The 15,856-nt window shown below is 35.2% G+C and overlaps 1 protein-coding gene across 3 annotated transcripts in view; it reads right to left on the bottom strand.

The window, feature by feature from the left end:
- The window catches only part of GOLM2 (golgi membrane protein 2), a 100,060-nt gene that overhangs the window by 59,263 nt on the left and 24,941 nt on the right, over positions 1 to 15,856 (bottom strand). For all 3 annotated transcript variants that reach the window (XM_055316785.1, XM_055316787.1, XM_055316786.1), the window contains exons 2-4: positions 7,218 to 7,272; positions 2,083 to 2,185; positions 421 to 511 (exon numbers count right to left, since the gene is read on the bottom strand). In XM_055316785.1, the coding sequence (XP_055172760.1) occupies positions 421 to 511; positions 2,083 to 2,185; positions 7,218 to 7,272 (249 nt within the window). The remainder of the gene's footprint in view (positions 1 to 420; positions 512 to 2,082; positions 2,186 to 7,217; positions 7,273 to 15,856) is intronic.

Here is a 15,856-nt window from a genome sequence, read left to right as displayed (position 1 = left end):
ATCCCCGTGGCTAGTGTTTCATTTCTGTTTTAATAGAGGAATTGAGGATAAAAGAGATTGATAGTTAAGGAAAAGGTTTCCCAAGTTTTTTCTAGTTCTCAAAAGCATAAAATAAGAAGTAACTGATTTGTCAGTACAGTTGTATCCACTTTACAACCTGAGAAATATATTAATAGCAAAGATTATTTTTAAAAATCAGATAAAAAATACTTAGCGCAAAATTAGTTTTAAGTGTTGAAGTTATATTTTTGCAAATGTCTAATTTACTCAGTAATAAAAACACTGCAAGTCATTTTTAGAAATTGGCAGGCTAGAATACTTAAAAATACAATGTTTTATGACAAAAGCACACGTTTTAATTTCTTAATTACAAGATTTATAACAAGAAGATATTTTGATTTAAGTATTTTTTAAATTTACCTTTTGTTCCTGCAAAAATTGGTCTGCTAACTTTTTAATATTTTCTTCATGCTGTGCTCTTAACTCCTTGATCTGTTGTCCACACTGAAAACTAAATTACAAAGTCATTCTTTTAGGCTATATTATCTTGGATTGTCTTCTCAAGTTGTCTAGAACTTGAAAACATCCATTTATAAAGATAAAGCATACAGTTAGCAAGACAGTAAGCACGGAAGGACAAAGAGCAGACATAAAAATAGCTCACAGTCAAAATTCTTAGAATATTCGACTCTTTAATAGAGGATAAAGAATACTATAAAGTTTATAAAATAATAGAAATTAGAAAGATGAAAAATTATTTTTATAGATTGCTTTTATAAAGAAACAATCATCAAAGCCAACTTCAATCACAGAAGAGAAAAACATTAGGAAACCATGAGACCATTATATAGTAATAGATGAAAAACTTAGAATTATGAGAGTTGATAAAGAGTGCAGCAGATGATTCATCCAATAATTAGCATTTTCAACACAAGAGTAAGAGTCTAAACCTGAAGAAGAACAAAAATGGAAGGAACCAATTAATAAGACAGAATGGAGCCATCAAGAAAAAAATGTGAAGAAGCAAAACAGATAAAGATTGGGAATTTCCACTGGACAAATGGTCACAGAACACAAATACATCATTCATGCAAAAAGAAATAAATAGTTAAAAAATATACAGAAAAAAATACAGAAAAATGTTAACTTTTACCATTAAAAACACAATTAAACTTCTTAGATGTATATATGGTAAAACGGTAGTACTTTATTCCTATACCAGCAAAATTAAGTCCAAATTATAAAAACCAATGTTGGTAGGGGTATGGGAAAAAATTTATATCATATATTAGTATAACTATTTCAGAAAGTAATCTTTCATATATGTGATAAAGGCCAATATAATATTCTGTCTCAGGAATACTCTATTTGAAAATATACACCAGTGAACTAACATAAGAGGGAGAAATCATTTTTGCATAAAGATTTTTATAGCTGGCATTCATACTAGTAAGATAAGGAAAATTCCTACAATGGTCCAGCAATTCGGAAAGATTATACAAACTAGTACATTAACATGCTGGAATAATGTATCATCTGTGAATATGCTAACTCTCTAATCCTATAGATATTTTGAAAATTATTGAATACTATATTAGGTCAAAATACATAGTGACTGGTAGAAAGAGGTTCCCTGACCTCCTCACCAACTGAACGTAGAGATGTACATTCAAGAGGACTGAAATGCAGAGTAGAAGAAACAGTTGGCACTCAGGCCCTCAGCTATTCTGGGGACACCTCCCAGTGTCAGTTTAACTTCTGGATGCCCCTCAAAAAGAACCGTGGATTCTTCTTTCAGTCTTTGTACGTCTAATGCAATGAAACTCAGCCCTTGCTAGATTTTCTGGCTCACAACGAACTCTTCTATATGGACTAATATCTTGTAAAAGATATTTTCATGGTGTTAACCTATCAAAATAAAAGAGTGTGGAAATCAAAGAGGCATAGAAAGACCACAGAAAAGTAATTTAAAAGACCTAAGGAAATTAAAGAAAAACAGAAACCAGAAAGGGAGAAATAAATTGTTCAAAAGTTGGACAAATATTCCAGATTCATAATTATTTGTTGCATATAGCATCTCACCTCTCATACTCCAACCTCTTCACAAGGTAAGTAGTGTTCTTCCTATAGTCCTGAAGCTGGTCTTCTTGTCGAAGAAACTCCTGACGAAGTTCAGCAAGTTGCTCTATCCACACAAGGTAAAAATTAAAGGAATACAGTTTACTCACTCTAATGTTTCTTATCAAGAAGTTAAGGGATTTTAAAAATTTATACACTATTTAATTCTTTACTCAAACTCTGAGGCAGTAAAATTGTATAATTAGTACATTTAATTGCCTTTTATTATAACACAGCATGGGCAATAAAAATTTTTTAAAAGATTGACTGATTTGAAGTGAGGGAGAGAGAGGGAGCAGGGGGAGGGGCAGAGGGAGAGGGTGAGGGAAAGAATCTCAAGCAGACCCTGCATCCTGAGTGTGAGCCCAACAGGAGGCTCCATCTCATGACCCTGAGTTCATGACCTGAGCCAGAAACCAAGAGTCAGATGCTTAACCAACTGAGCCACCCAAGTGTCCCAGCAATAAAATTTATTTTAAAAACAAGATAGCCTTGGGGCACCTCGGTGGCTTAGGGGTTGAGCATCTGCCTTTGGCTCAGGTAGTGATCCCGGGGTCCTGGGATCGAGTTCCACATCAGGCTCCCTCTACCCATGTCTCTGCCTCTCTGTGTCTCAAATAAATAAATAAATACATACATACATACATACATACATACATACATAAAATCTTTAAAACAAACAAATAAGATGGCCTCAGTGGCTTTCACATCAATCAGAAATATTAAAAAATTAGACGTTTCATATTATATAGATATATACTAATTGTGGAAACTGTGCCAAAAAAAAACCAAAAAACAAAAAACCCTACCCAGCTCTTTAAACTTATCTGCTTTATAAAAGGGAGGCAGGGAATCTTATTTTTTAGATATGTTGGCTATGGATACAGAATTCAAGGTTTATTTTTCATTCTAAATCACATATGACTCCAAAGTTAAGTGCCAACCACTTTAGGTCTCATTTCTAGTTCTGCTACTAATGCTAGGCCAATATACACCATTAATTATATTTTCAAAGTTCATAGTTTCTGGACAAGAGCTCAAAGTTTTAGTTGTAATAAATAACATGAAATTCCAAGCTGGAGAGTAGATTAGGGCTTCACACTTTTTCTTTTCTTTTTTCTTAAGGGTTTATTTATTTATCCATGAGAGACACAGAGAGAAAGTCAGAGACACAGGCAGAGGGAGAAGTAGGCTCCTTGCAGGGAGCCCAATGCAGGACTCCATCCCTGGATGGGGATCACACCCCTGAACCGAAGGCAGACGCTCAATCGCTCAGTCTCTGAGCCACTCAGGTGTCCCTGGAGAGTAGATTAAAAAATGGGGCTGATGCTCTTCCCTGTCCCCCTGCCAGAGAGGGGTAGGGTGAGGAGGAGTATAAGGAGAGGAAAAAGGAGACTGAATCATAAGTAGGCTCCACACCTAACGTGGAGCAGAAGCCTGTGTGGGGCTTGATCTCACAACCCTGAGATCATGACCAGAGCCAAAATCAAGAGTCAGAAGCTTAACCAACTGAGCCACAAAGGCTCCCCAGATGCTCTTTTGTGAACATTTAATCCACAATCACTGGCCCCACATTTTCTAGAGTTGCTCCGTCTTCAAGTTACCTAGAAATAAAAGAACTTCAGCCAGAGAAGAGATGTCAGTTTCTTAAAGAGATGATTAAAAAAATTAGCTAACAGCCTTAAGCAGTAAGCAAAAGTAGTAGTTAAGAAAAGTCTTAATTTGTATAAATGGCAACAAGGGTCTTTTCTGTATAAGTAATATCTCTTTTTTTTAAATTTTTATTTATTTATGATACACAGAGAGAGAGAAAGAGGCAGAGACACAGGCAGAGGGAAAAGCAGGCTCCATGCCCCGGGAGCCCGACGTGGGATTTGATCCCGGATCTCCAGGATCGCACCCTGGGCCAAAGGCAGGCGCTAAACCACTGTGCCACTCAGGGATCCCATAAGTAACATCTCTTAAGACTAAATATATCTAACCATAATGTACCAATATTACAATACCTTCTTTTCATGGAAGGCTTCTAAAATTAGTATTATTTTAAAGGCATTCCAAAAGTGCTTTGGATATAAATTTTCAAAAAGCAGATGTAAAAATATATTTATAATGTAATTATATATATATAAAGAACTGGACTAGAATAAAAATATACCAAAGTGCTACCAGTGATTATGTTTAGTGGTGGGATTCTGAGAATATTTTTTCTCTACTTTCCAAATTTTATTATGGAATTATAACTGTGACAATGACAACAAAAACTTAAGGTCAGATGAACATCTGCAGAAGTATATAATTAAAAGTTTAAAATATACATATTAGTAGTTATTGTATAATATAATAATCAGGTGAGAAAAGTTAATGATTTACATAAAATGCTTGTAGTTGATAATTTACGTATTCAAGCCACATTTTTTTACTTAAAAATTTTTTTCAAGATATAACATTGTGTAAGTTTCAGATGTACAACTTGTTGATTTAATTCACTTATACTGTGAATGCTTACCACGAGAATTAGCTAACACCTCCATCATCTCACATAATCATCATTTCTTTTTGTGGTGAGAGCATTTAAGAAAAACTCTCTTAGCAATTTTCAAGTACATAATACAGTACATTAACTATAATCATCCTGTTGTTTATTAGAGCCCTAAAACTTATTCATCTTATAACTGAGAGTTTGTACACTTTGACCAACATTTCCTCATTTCCCCACCTACCCCCAAACCTGGTAATCACCATTCCATTCTGTTTCTGTAAGTTTATTCAAGCCAGATTTTAAATTTCTCTTTACTCTATTAATTCTCCAATACCTAACATGGTTGATCTCCATAGTTTTTCATCTATTACATCCACCTCAGAAAAAAGTAGCAAATCTGACACCAGGTATCCCTGAATAACACATTCTGCTTGTTACTTGATCCCTGGCCTCATCTCCTAAGAAACAGAGGACTAGAGGTAGCACAAACTCTGGCCTCAGCTATTGATGTTTATCCTACAGAGACAATGAGATCCCGGCAAGAGGCAGCAACAAAAAGCCTTGTAGCTTACAGATAGTTAGTCAGTGAACCTGTGTTCTAGCAGGAAAGGATATATTACAGAAAGGCATGGCCATGCTCCTTCAATTTAACTCCAGAAGATTAGTGATGTAGTTAAGAACTGGGTTGCCTAGGACCAGCATTTAAAGAAAAAAAAAACTTACTTCTAGAAAATTTTAATTTCAAAATTTCTTTCCATAACAGGCATAAAAATAAGGTGAACTATTCAAGATAAATCAGTGTATACTAGAATGTCAGTCTGCGTATTGGTGTATACTAGAATGTCAGTCTGTTATCTCAGGGATTAAAAACCAATTCTCATTCCTTTCATTTCCAAAAAATATTAACTAGCATAAAGCTTTTTAAAGAATCTTATTGTGTATTAATTCCATTATATCTAGTATTAATTTCAATGAAAATACTCCAATCTGGATTTTATAGTTGGAGTTTGCTTCAGTAGAAATAGTTCCAAAAGTGCAAAAGTCCATTTAAAAGGATATTCAATCTTAAGAGTCCAAGCTTCAGTAACTGCACTAAAATCAAAAGTTGCAGTTACTGGGAGGCCTAGGTGGCTCAGTGGTTGAGTATCTGCCTTCCACTTGGGTTGTTGTCCCAGGGTCCTGGGATCGAGTCCTGCATAGGGCTCCCTGTGGAGAGCCTGCTTCTCCCTCTACCTGTGTCTCTGCCTTTCTGTGTCCCCATGAATAAATAAATAAAATCTTTAAAAAAAAGTTGTACAGTTATGAGTTCAAATCAAAGCCCTTTTTGTTGCATAAGAGTATCATAAAAAATTTCAAAACATCTCAGGATCTAATTCAATGCACACAATACAATAAAGATGTTTACTCAGTAATATAGGCTGTCCTTTTCCACAGCAAAGACTAGCAGAAGCCACTGGACTTCTTACTCAACTGATCTGTTATTATTTAATAGAAATATACTTCACTGACAAGCAGAATCATTTGTAAAAAATAGCAAGCAGGAGGAAGCAGTGCTGACAGAATGGCAGCTTCTGTGTCATCCTAATATACTCCTGTGAGTCAATAGAGTAGAACATAGACACAAATGTAACAAAAACAAATGTGGCCACCCAGGAAGTAAATTTCTAAGAAAAAGTCAAAGCTGTTCTAAATCATAGATAGTAAAAAATTAATAATTTCTATTTTCAGGTTACAACACACCTTTTGCCAGGTGAAGAGCAAAGACCTCAATAAATTAGAAAGCTAGCTAAGGTTGACTTCTTCAAGATAATGATAAAAATGTACCACCTAAGTCTATCTAAAGAGAGTCAAAGTGGTTATAGAATAAAGATATATATACTAAATTAGGAAGCATTTATTACTCACATATAAAAACTTAGAGTCATTGTTGCAGGGTTTTAAAATCATATAGTGTTGTAACTAAAGGATGTGATGGCGAAGAGGAGTGCTCTCCAGACCCCACATTTCAAAGGCCAGTGATGGTGAATTAATGCAAGGCAAGCATAGAGTTTATTCTCCTCAACTATTATTGTTTATAAAAGTTTTAGTCATCTATTACTTCATCTAAGAGGGGAAAAATATATATATATATGCACACATACTGCATATATATCCAGGTTTCTTCCTGGGTTCTTTTTAGGTTTTCTTTCTATCCTAGGTTTCTTTCTGTTCCCAGTGTTATCTAAAACAGTAAGCATAAGTAAGTGGGACCTATCCAAAGCATCCCTAGATCTGAATGGATTATTTTGGAAGTTGGACACAGTAAAGAGGGATTATCCCTTACCTTTCCCCTAGAAACTTGATAGCTTCTGAAGTTACAGCTCAATTTTCTTTCAGGCTTCTTTTAACAACATTTCATTGCATGAAATCAGTCTACCACACAAGATTTAGATGCAAATTTTAATTTACACTTATTATATATAAAGCAACATTAAAATTTTTTTATCCTATCTTAAGATGAAAGGATAAATGTCTTGCCACCAGAGGATCTTTGTTCAAAAATTTTTATTTCATTTAGCTATTTAACTGAGGATTTTATATTTAGTGACCTTTATCTTTAATCTGTAATTAAGTTTCTTACCCTTTAAATGATGAATATCTGCCATCTGATATGATATGTTGCTCTGTAGTTTAACCTGAAAAAAAATTAAGTTTTCATTTTACTACAGAATATGCAGTTTTATATTTCCTTTTTCCCCTTATTCACTATGAGCTTGATCATAAATGCAACAGAAAAATCCTTAATTTATACAAACCCACCCCTTTTCAAAAAAAGAATTAGAGATAAACTCTGATTTTGTAATACTCATTTTAAGTTTTCAAAGGAATACTCATTTTACTTAATATATAATACTTAATATATAGTCTAATAACTTTCAAACAGTTAAAAGCTTGAGTTGAATATTGCTTAATGAGATCTTTTTCCAAAATCTTACCAGAAGAGACCTCTTATTAACTCTATATTAAGTATATAGTCTAATAACTTTCAAACATTTAAAAGTTTGAGTTGAATATTGCTTAACGAGATCTTTTTCCAAAATCTTACCAGAAGAGACCTCTTACTAACTCTACATTAAGAAAGGAATTAATTGTTTGAATCAGTTAATGGCAAATCAAAAGTAACTGATGCCTATTAAGCTCCCATAGTATGACAGATAACACACAGGACCTGTTGTGGTCACTGTTCTTCAAGAGCCAGTATAAAAGAATAATAGGAATTTGGAAGGGTACCAAAATATGGCTCAAATTAAGGCTTAGCACTTACTTTAAAATCTTTTGTTTAAAGTAATCTCTACATCTAACGTGGGGCTCAAACTCACAACCTTAAGATCAAGAGTTGCAAGCTCTACCAACTGAGTTAGCCAGGCACTCTGAAGCTTAGTACTTAATTTAAAAATTAAAACAAGGCCTTGGAGAGCTAGGATGTCATCCACATAGAACTACTGTCCCAGTTCTTGCTTAAAGAGGTTTCACCCAATTGTTACATGCGACTAAAATATCACTACAAACAGGTTCTCTTGTCAACCTCAAGAGTAACTTTATTTGAAAGCCTAGACAGATTCATACTGATCAGAAGCAGCACCATGAATGCCAAAATGATTGTGATAAATACGTTCTCAAACTCTAAAGAGAAAGTTTTAATCTTCTTAGTTTGAAATAATTATAGATTTGTAAGAAATTACAAAGATAGCAGAGAAGTCCCATGTACCTGTCACACAATTTCCGCAGTGGGTATATCCTACATAACTATGGAATAACATCTAAGCCAGAAATCTGACATTGGTACAACATGAAAGTATAATTCTATGTCATTCTGTCATATGTGTAGATTCATGTAACCACCACCAAAACCAAGATACAGAATTACTCTATCACCACAAAGATGTCCCTCATAATATCCTTTATGGTCAAATCTTTCCTCCTTCCTCACACTATTTCTAATCCCTGGTAACTACTAATTTGTCCTCCATCTCTGCAATTTTGTCATTTCATGAATGTTATGTAAATGGAATCATATAATATGTGATCTTTTATGACTTTTTTCTGAGAGGAGCACTTGACAGGATGAGCACTGGGTATTATACTATATGTTGACAAATTGAAACGCCAATTAAAAAATATACAAAAGAAAAAGACTTTTTTACTCAGAATAACATTGTTGTTGCATAAATCAATAGGTCATTCTTTTTTATTGCTGAGTAGTATTCCATGATATGAATGTACTACTCTTTGTTTAAAGCATTCAACTATTGTATAACATTTTGGTGGTTTCTACTTTTTGGCTATCACAAATGCAGCTGCTATGAGAAAACTGTGTACAGATTTTTACATGAACATTAGTTTTCATTTCTCTGAGATAAATGCCCAGGAGTGAGGTTGTTCCTTTTCCAAAGGGGCCATGGCACGGCACTTTCATTTACATTTTGAAAAATTACTATACCAAGGTACTGGATGGCAGAGTATAAAACAATTGGAAAACACAAGAGCAGTCTCAAGGGATTAGTAGGTAAGGTAGCATCTAAAGCAGTATAATTATTGTAGGAATTCAGAGATGAACCTCAGCTGATATGATGAAGGAAAAATTCACGGAAGGGATTTTATCTGGAAAAAGGCATTGAAGACTAGGTAAAATTGTAAATTGGTAGAAAAGGGCTTTTTTAAAAAATATTTTATTTATTTATTCATGTGAGACACAGGGAGAGAGGCAGAGACATAGGCAGAGGGAGAAGCAGGCTCCCTATAGGGATCCTGATGTGGGATTCAATCCCAGGACCCTGGGATCATGACCTGTGCCAAAGGCAGATGCTCAACCACTGAGCCACCCAGGCGTCCCAGAAAAGGACATTTTATATAGAGGAGATGATGTAAGAAAAGTTGCAGAGGCAAGAAAGCATAAGGCATATATGAAGACCTAATCTAAATACTGCTTGTTTATAGTACACCATACAGGGGGAAGAAACAGTGGGAATGAAGGTTTGAGAAAAAGTCCATGGAGGGCTCTTCAGCCCTAAAAGTCTACTTGTCAAACAGAGAGTCAGTGACTTTCAAATTTCAAATGAAAATTTATCAATAACAAATAACTAATGAAAGCATGCCTACTCTAGTTGAAGCAGAAGTGGAAATCTAGGGGTCCCTTTTTCTTTTCCCTTAGGGTACTGGTGGCTTTGAAGAATAAAGCTTAAAATATGATGTTGATATTCAGTTATAAACAAGAATGAAGTATTGGTATATGTTACAATATGGATGAGCCTTGACAACACTATACATGCTAAGTGAAAGAAGCCATTCACAAAAGGACATGAGGTTTCTTTGTGTGGTGATGAAAATGTTCTGGAATTAGAGGTGTTGGCTGCATACTATCATGACTATACTAAAAACCAAGCTGAACTGCACACTTTAAAAGGTTAAGCTTTATGATATATGAATTATATCTTAAATTTTTAATGCAAAGAAATAGAAATGAAAATGCCAAGGGTATTATAGAGTGCCAGACATGAAACTGAGGATAAAATAATGGACAAACTCCAGGCACTCAGGAGTTTATTATTTACAAGAGGTAGTCAAGTAACTAGTCAATTATAATATCATAAAATAAATGCTATTATTACATCCTACAGACATGCCAAGAGAACTTAGTAGAAATACTTAAATCCTTAGGAAATGAAAAGCCTTAGGGGAGTGAGAAGAAGCTTCCGGAGATTATAGCTAAAATATGTCCAATAGGAGGAGCAGCGGTTTCCCAGGTGGAAGTAGGCAGAGGGTAAGGAGGAAAAATATTAAAGGCATGTATGTGTCAGGGCAGTCTCCGTGGCTCAGCGGTTTAGCGCCGCCTTCAGGCCAGGGCGTGATCCTGGAGACCCGGGATGGAGTCCCATGTCAGGCTCCCAGCATGGAGCCTGCTTCTCCCTCTGCCTGTGTCTCTGCCTCTCTCTCTGTGTGTCTCTCATGAATAAATAAATAAAATTTTTTTTTAAAAAATAAAGGCATGGGTCAAAACTTAGAAGTGAAAAATACTATACATTACAGAAACTTCACAGAGTTCTAAGCAGCTGGTACAGAGACTTAGAAGGAAGTGGCAAGAAATAGTCAGAAAGGTAAGCAGGGTTCATATTATGAAGGGTCTTGGCCAAAAAATGTGGATATGTTACAATGGCTATGGGCAATTTTTAAATGACTTCAAGCAAGGTAAAGAGATCAATTTGCAATCTCACTTCAGTGTGATGAGTGGAACAGAGGGGCAGGACTAGAGAGAGGGAGACAGGGTAGGAGAGCAGGAGACGACTTTGTATATCAGGTGAGAAAATGATGGTGTTAAGTCAGGGGTGGGTACCTTATGGCTTGAGAGCCAAATCTGGCCTGCTTCCTATTTTGGTAGGGATGACAAGCTAAGGATGGTTTTTACATTTTTATTTTTATTTTTTTTAATTTTTTTTCCTTTTTTATGATAGTCACAGAGAGAGAGAGAGAGAGGGAGAGACACAGGCAGAGGGAGAAGCAGGCTCCATGCACCGGGAGCCGACATGGGATTCGACCCTGGGTCTCCAGGATCGCGCCCTGGGCCAAAGGCAGGCGCCAAACCACTGCGCCACCCAGGGGTTCCGGTTTTTACATTTTTAAATGGGTGGGGAATCAAGGAAGAATAATAAATTATATGAAATATAAATTTAAATGTCTATAAATAAAGTTTTATGGGAAACAGCCACACCCATTCATTTACATATATATTATTTCTGGCTACAGTGATTGTGACAAAGATTATATGGCCTGCAAAGCCTAATGTATTTACAATTTGGCCCTTTATAGAAAAAGTCTGCCAACCTCTGGTCTAAACTAACAAAATGAGAGCAGAGAAATATATATATATGGGAAATGTAAAAGGGAAAGAAGGAATGAATAATCTTGATGATTGATTACATACAGGAGTAAAAGAAGAAACATCAGTGATGTTTAGATTTCTAAAGTAGGAAACTAGATGAGTAAGGTTGCAGTAGTCCACAATAGGGAAGCAGGAAAAATAGACTTATGGTGGGAGGGAGAAGTGGGGGGATGATTTTTTCAGATTTGGACCTGCTAAATACGAGGCACTTGTGACATACCCAAGAAGAGCTTTGGAAGAGGTCTGGAGCTTGGGCACCTATGATTTGAGTCATTAGCATATGAATGGCAATTAAAGCCAAAGGAATGAGATCACTGGTGGAAAGCTACAGAGGCAGCAGGAAAAACTGACATCAATTTCTATGTGATCAGCTGATCACAAAGAACTGCTCTCCAATCATTTGTAATTAGCCATGTTTATCTTCTTCCCCCCTCCTTTATTTTCATGATCCAATCTTCTTTTTGCCTTTTCTTGCCCCTCCAAAGAACATAACCATCTTTTAGTCTTGTTTTCAACAAGTTAGCATCACTTTGTTTTTTATCCATTTTTATGATGTTATTCCAACTTCTCTACATTCTATTTTAAACTTGCCTTTTAAATTGCTAGAGAGGGACACCTGGGTGGCTCAGCGGTTGAGCATCTGCCGTTGATTCAGGGCATGATCCCGGATCCAGGGATCCAGTCCCACATCAGGCTCCTTGAGTGGAAACCTGCTTCTCTCTCTGCCTACGTCTCTGCCTCTCTCTCTTTCTCCCTCTGTCATAAATAAATAAATAAATAAACAAACAAACAAATAAATAAATAAATAAATCTTTTTAAAAAATTAAAATGAAATAAAAAATAATAAATTGCTAGAGAGATGCTGTTCTTGAATGCTAGGCTATGAGTAGCCTCAGCTTCCCTGAACTCTTTTGTATTCTTATATATGCAAAAAAAAATTTTAATGGAGGAAGGGAAATTCAATCTACAGACCACAAAAATAGTGCAGGATTATATGAGCAGTATTGCTTTGTTCTTACCACTTTAATTTTCTCCCCAATCATCTTTATTGAGAATGGAGATGCTGATCCCAATGGCTCATATATAAAGTCCTCACATTTCAAAAGCTGCTCTGGAACAATATATTTTACATAGCATTAAAGAGAAAATCATAGCTTGTCTACATAAAAGCTTTTTCTTAATCCAAGAATAATGAATTTATTTCCCATCCTATTCCTTTGCCATGTAAGAATTTTTCAGTCAAGCTTCTCAGAACCCCCTTATGGCATATTGTTCCCCTGGCATCTCATGTTCTCTATTATTCCTGTCAATCTTTCCAGCAGGAGTCTCATAATAATCTTATATTTAGTATTTAGTATTATCAGCAAGTACTCACTTCCTATTAACACTAGTTTCATTGTGCAAGTTATCTCACCTTCCAAATGCCTTTGAACAGAGATGCCAAGGATTTGCTCAAAGATCTCAGGAAGCCCAGCTGGTAGATCATTAAAAACTCAAAAGTAATCATCCCTCTACAGCAATTTCACTATATTGCTCACTTTCAGAATCTAGATGTCTGCTAAACTATTTGCTCATCTTTTTGACATTGCAATATTGCAGGCATCTGATCCCTCTTCTCTCCATATATACACCTCATACACCTCACTCAGCCAATTCTTACCTAGCTCTTAAAATGGTTTCATAAAGAATCTAACATTCAATGTTATCTTGTTAAGGAAATCTGAATGTTTTTTGTTTTTTTTTTTTTTAGTATATGTGCTGCCGAAGCGAGCACCTAAATGTGTTTTTAAGCTAGCATGACACTCCTTTGTATTCTTGCAAAATCTAAGAATATAAAACAATAACTTAATTTTAGCTCTAATCTTATGTTTTCTACCATCTTGAGTCTGTTTATAAAGACTTCCCATTTGGTTTCTGACTTTTTTATTTGCCCTAATTTCTTCAACTTTGTTTTCCTTTCCTTTTAAGCTTTTCATTAATCATTTCTGCAAAGAAATAAGTCTCTTTGGTTCTTTAACTCCTTTGACTTTAATCTTTCTTCTGAAAGCCTTTACTTCTTTTAATACTTCTACCATCTCATCACCTTCAAAAGGAAGCTTGGCTTCCCTTCTGATTATTCCTCCTTGTAGTTTTAATTTTCTTGTGTTCTAACATGAATTTGCTTACCTTCTAAATGACTCCACCAAAACATCCCGGTTGTTTAGAAACTAATTTGAGTTCTCAATATTGCAAGATTAGAAAAAAGATATTTTACCACAAAAACTCTGTTGGAACTGGCAATGCTATAGGAATACTTTCTTTTTTTTTTTTTTCCTAAGTATATTCCAGACAGGTAATAGTACATCAATTCTAAGAAGTATTATTTAATCCTTTTTTTTATGAAAGAATTCTCATTGTCTGGCTTCACAGATCCCTTCAGGTCACTTTCAGACTTTTGCCAAAATACTCTTATACAATATGCAAGAAAGATATCAAATAATTTCTCTTTCAAATTTCTTTGGGGATGAGAGAAGTGTGGTAAATAGACACATGTGTACACAAACACAGCCCCAGACCCTACCTAATTTATACCTATGGTCAGATAGATTCCAACATACTCTTCAAAAGCCTACAATGCTCAAAATGCCTTGCCTGATTCTGGGAAGAGCTTCATATTTCACTCCTGGCACAAACAAAACATTTTATCACACACAGTCCTATTTCCAGTAAGAACATCAGCTTGTTTCTCTTCTACTCCCAAGGTTTATCAAAAATGAGAATTCCATGAGAACAGGAAATGGGTCTCTCACTCATCCCTGTGTATCCATCTCAGTAAATGTTTGCTAAATGATTCCCTAGGTTTTCATGCTCCATACTCCTTGTACTACATATTTTTCTTCATTTTATTCATGTTTGTATATGTATTTTATTCTTACTTATATAATTCTAATTATCTTTCAAGACTTCTTCTAAACTCCCTTATATATTTCCCCTTGTTATCAATTTCATTGCCGTAGGCTTTACTTTCTCTCCTTCTGCAATGCTTGTTTCTCTGGGATTTGGAGTCCATCTGTGATTGCCTGATTATCCATGCTGTCTTTGGCCTTTTCCATGTTAATCTCTTAAAATGTGTTAATTATCATTCTTGAGATCTTTTTTTCCTCTCTTCCAAGACATGTCCTTTAATGTTTTCTTTAGTAAGAATTAACCTTTTCCTGATATTTTCCTATAGCACTTTTCACTCACCCCAGATATTTCATCTATTTTCCTCTAATCTTTCTTCCTCCAATACTTAAAACTTTATATTTTTACCACCTCTTTCTGAAGCTCTTTTAAATCCTTTCCCCAACCCACATGGCTACTTTGAATTAATTTTGGCAGCTGTTACCAGCTCAGTTGGTCTGCTTCTTTTCATTCTGGGACCTTGAAAATGGCTCAGCTGTGCATGCTTTTTCATTATGACCTGTTCTTGGGTAATCAGCACAACTTTGACCATTAATCCCAAAGGTTTCATACAGTTGGCTTTCTACAGATGTCATTTCTGGCTCCTTTTTTTCCACACTAGAAACATTTTCCTTATTATATCTCACACTCAGATGATTTCTAGAGATAATTCTATCTCCTGTAATATAACTGCTAAACCTGGATCATGCTCAGGATCATCTAGGGAGCTGTAAGAAATACATATTCTTGCCTCCTCCACCCCACTCTAGTGTGATTTAGTAGTCTGGGGATGGGCCCAGAAATCTTTATTTTTAAAGCTCAAGTGATTCTGATAAGCAGCCAGGTTTAGTGATTACTCATCTATAGTATGTCTTTGGCTGGCACCTATATCAGCTGGGTCAAAATGAGATATTAATACTAACTCATGGGTATTAAATGTTTTGGTTTTTTTAATGTTTACTTTGTGTGTTAGGTCTTCTGCTAAGTGTTTTACAAGTATCACTGCATTTAATTCTCACAACCATCCCATGAAGTGGGCTTTACATTTTACAGATGAAGAAACTGTACTCTATTTCATATGCCTACAGCAGATTCTGGATATTCTCCCAAGCAACCCACACAAGAGTCTGTGCTCATGACCACTATGTGTATAATATTACATCAGGTAGGTGATTAAACTTCTTTTCTCATGTAATCTTATATTGCACACTTATTATTCAGTCAACATTCCAAACATACTTGCAAATTTTACTTGATCTGTTAAAGAATTAGTCTCTCTTGCAGCAAGTTTTATTTTAAGCTATAGCCAGGAACACTGTTAAAGAGAATAATCAAGATATTTGGTCTTAGTTGGCTATAATGAATCATCACAAAGATTTTTCATTCACTCCTTCATTTTTATTCAATTAGACATTTATAAA

Source organism: Nyctereutes procyonoides, unplaced genomic scaffold (genome assembly GCF_905146905.1).
Source record: "Nyctereutes procyonoides isolate TBG_1078 unplaced genomic scaffold, NYPRO_anot_genome, whole genome shotgun sequence".
Lineage (NCBI taxonomy): Eukaryota > Metazoa > Chordata > Mammalia > Carnivora > Canidae > Nyctereutes > Nyctereutes procyonoides.
This window is presented reverse-complemented; position numbering and strand designations above follow the sequence as displayed.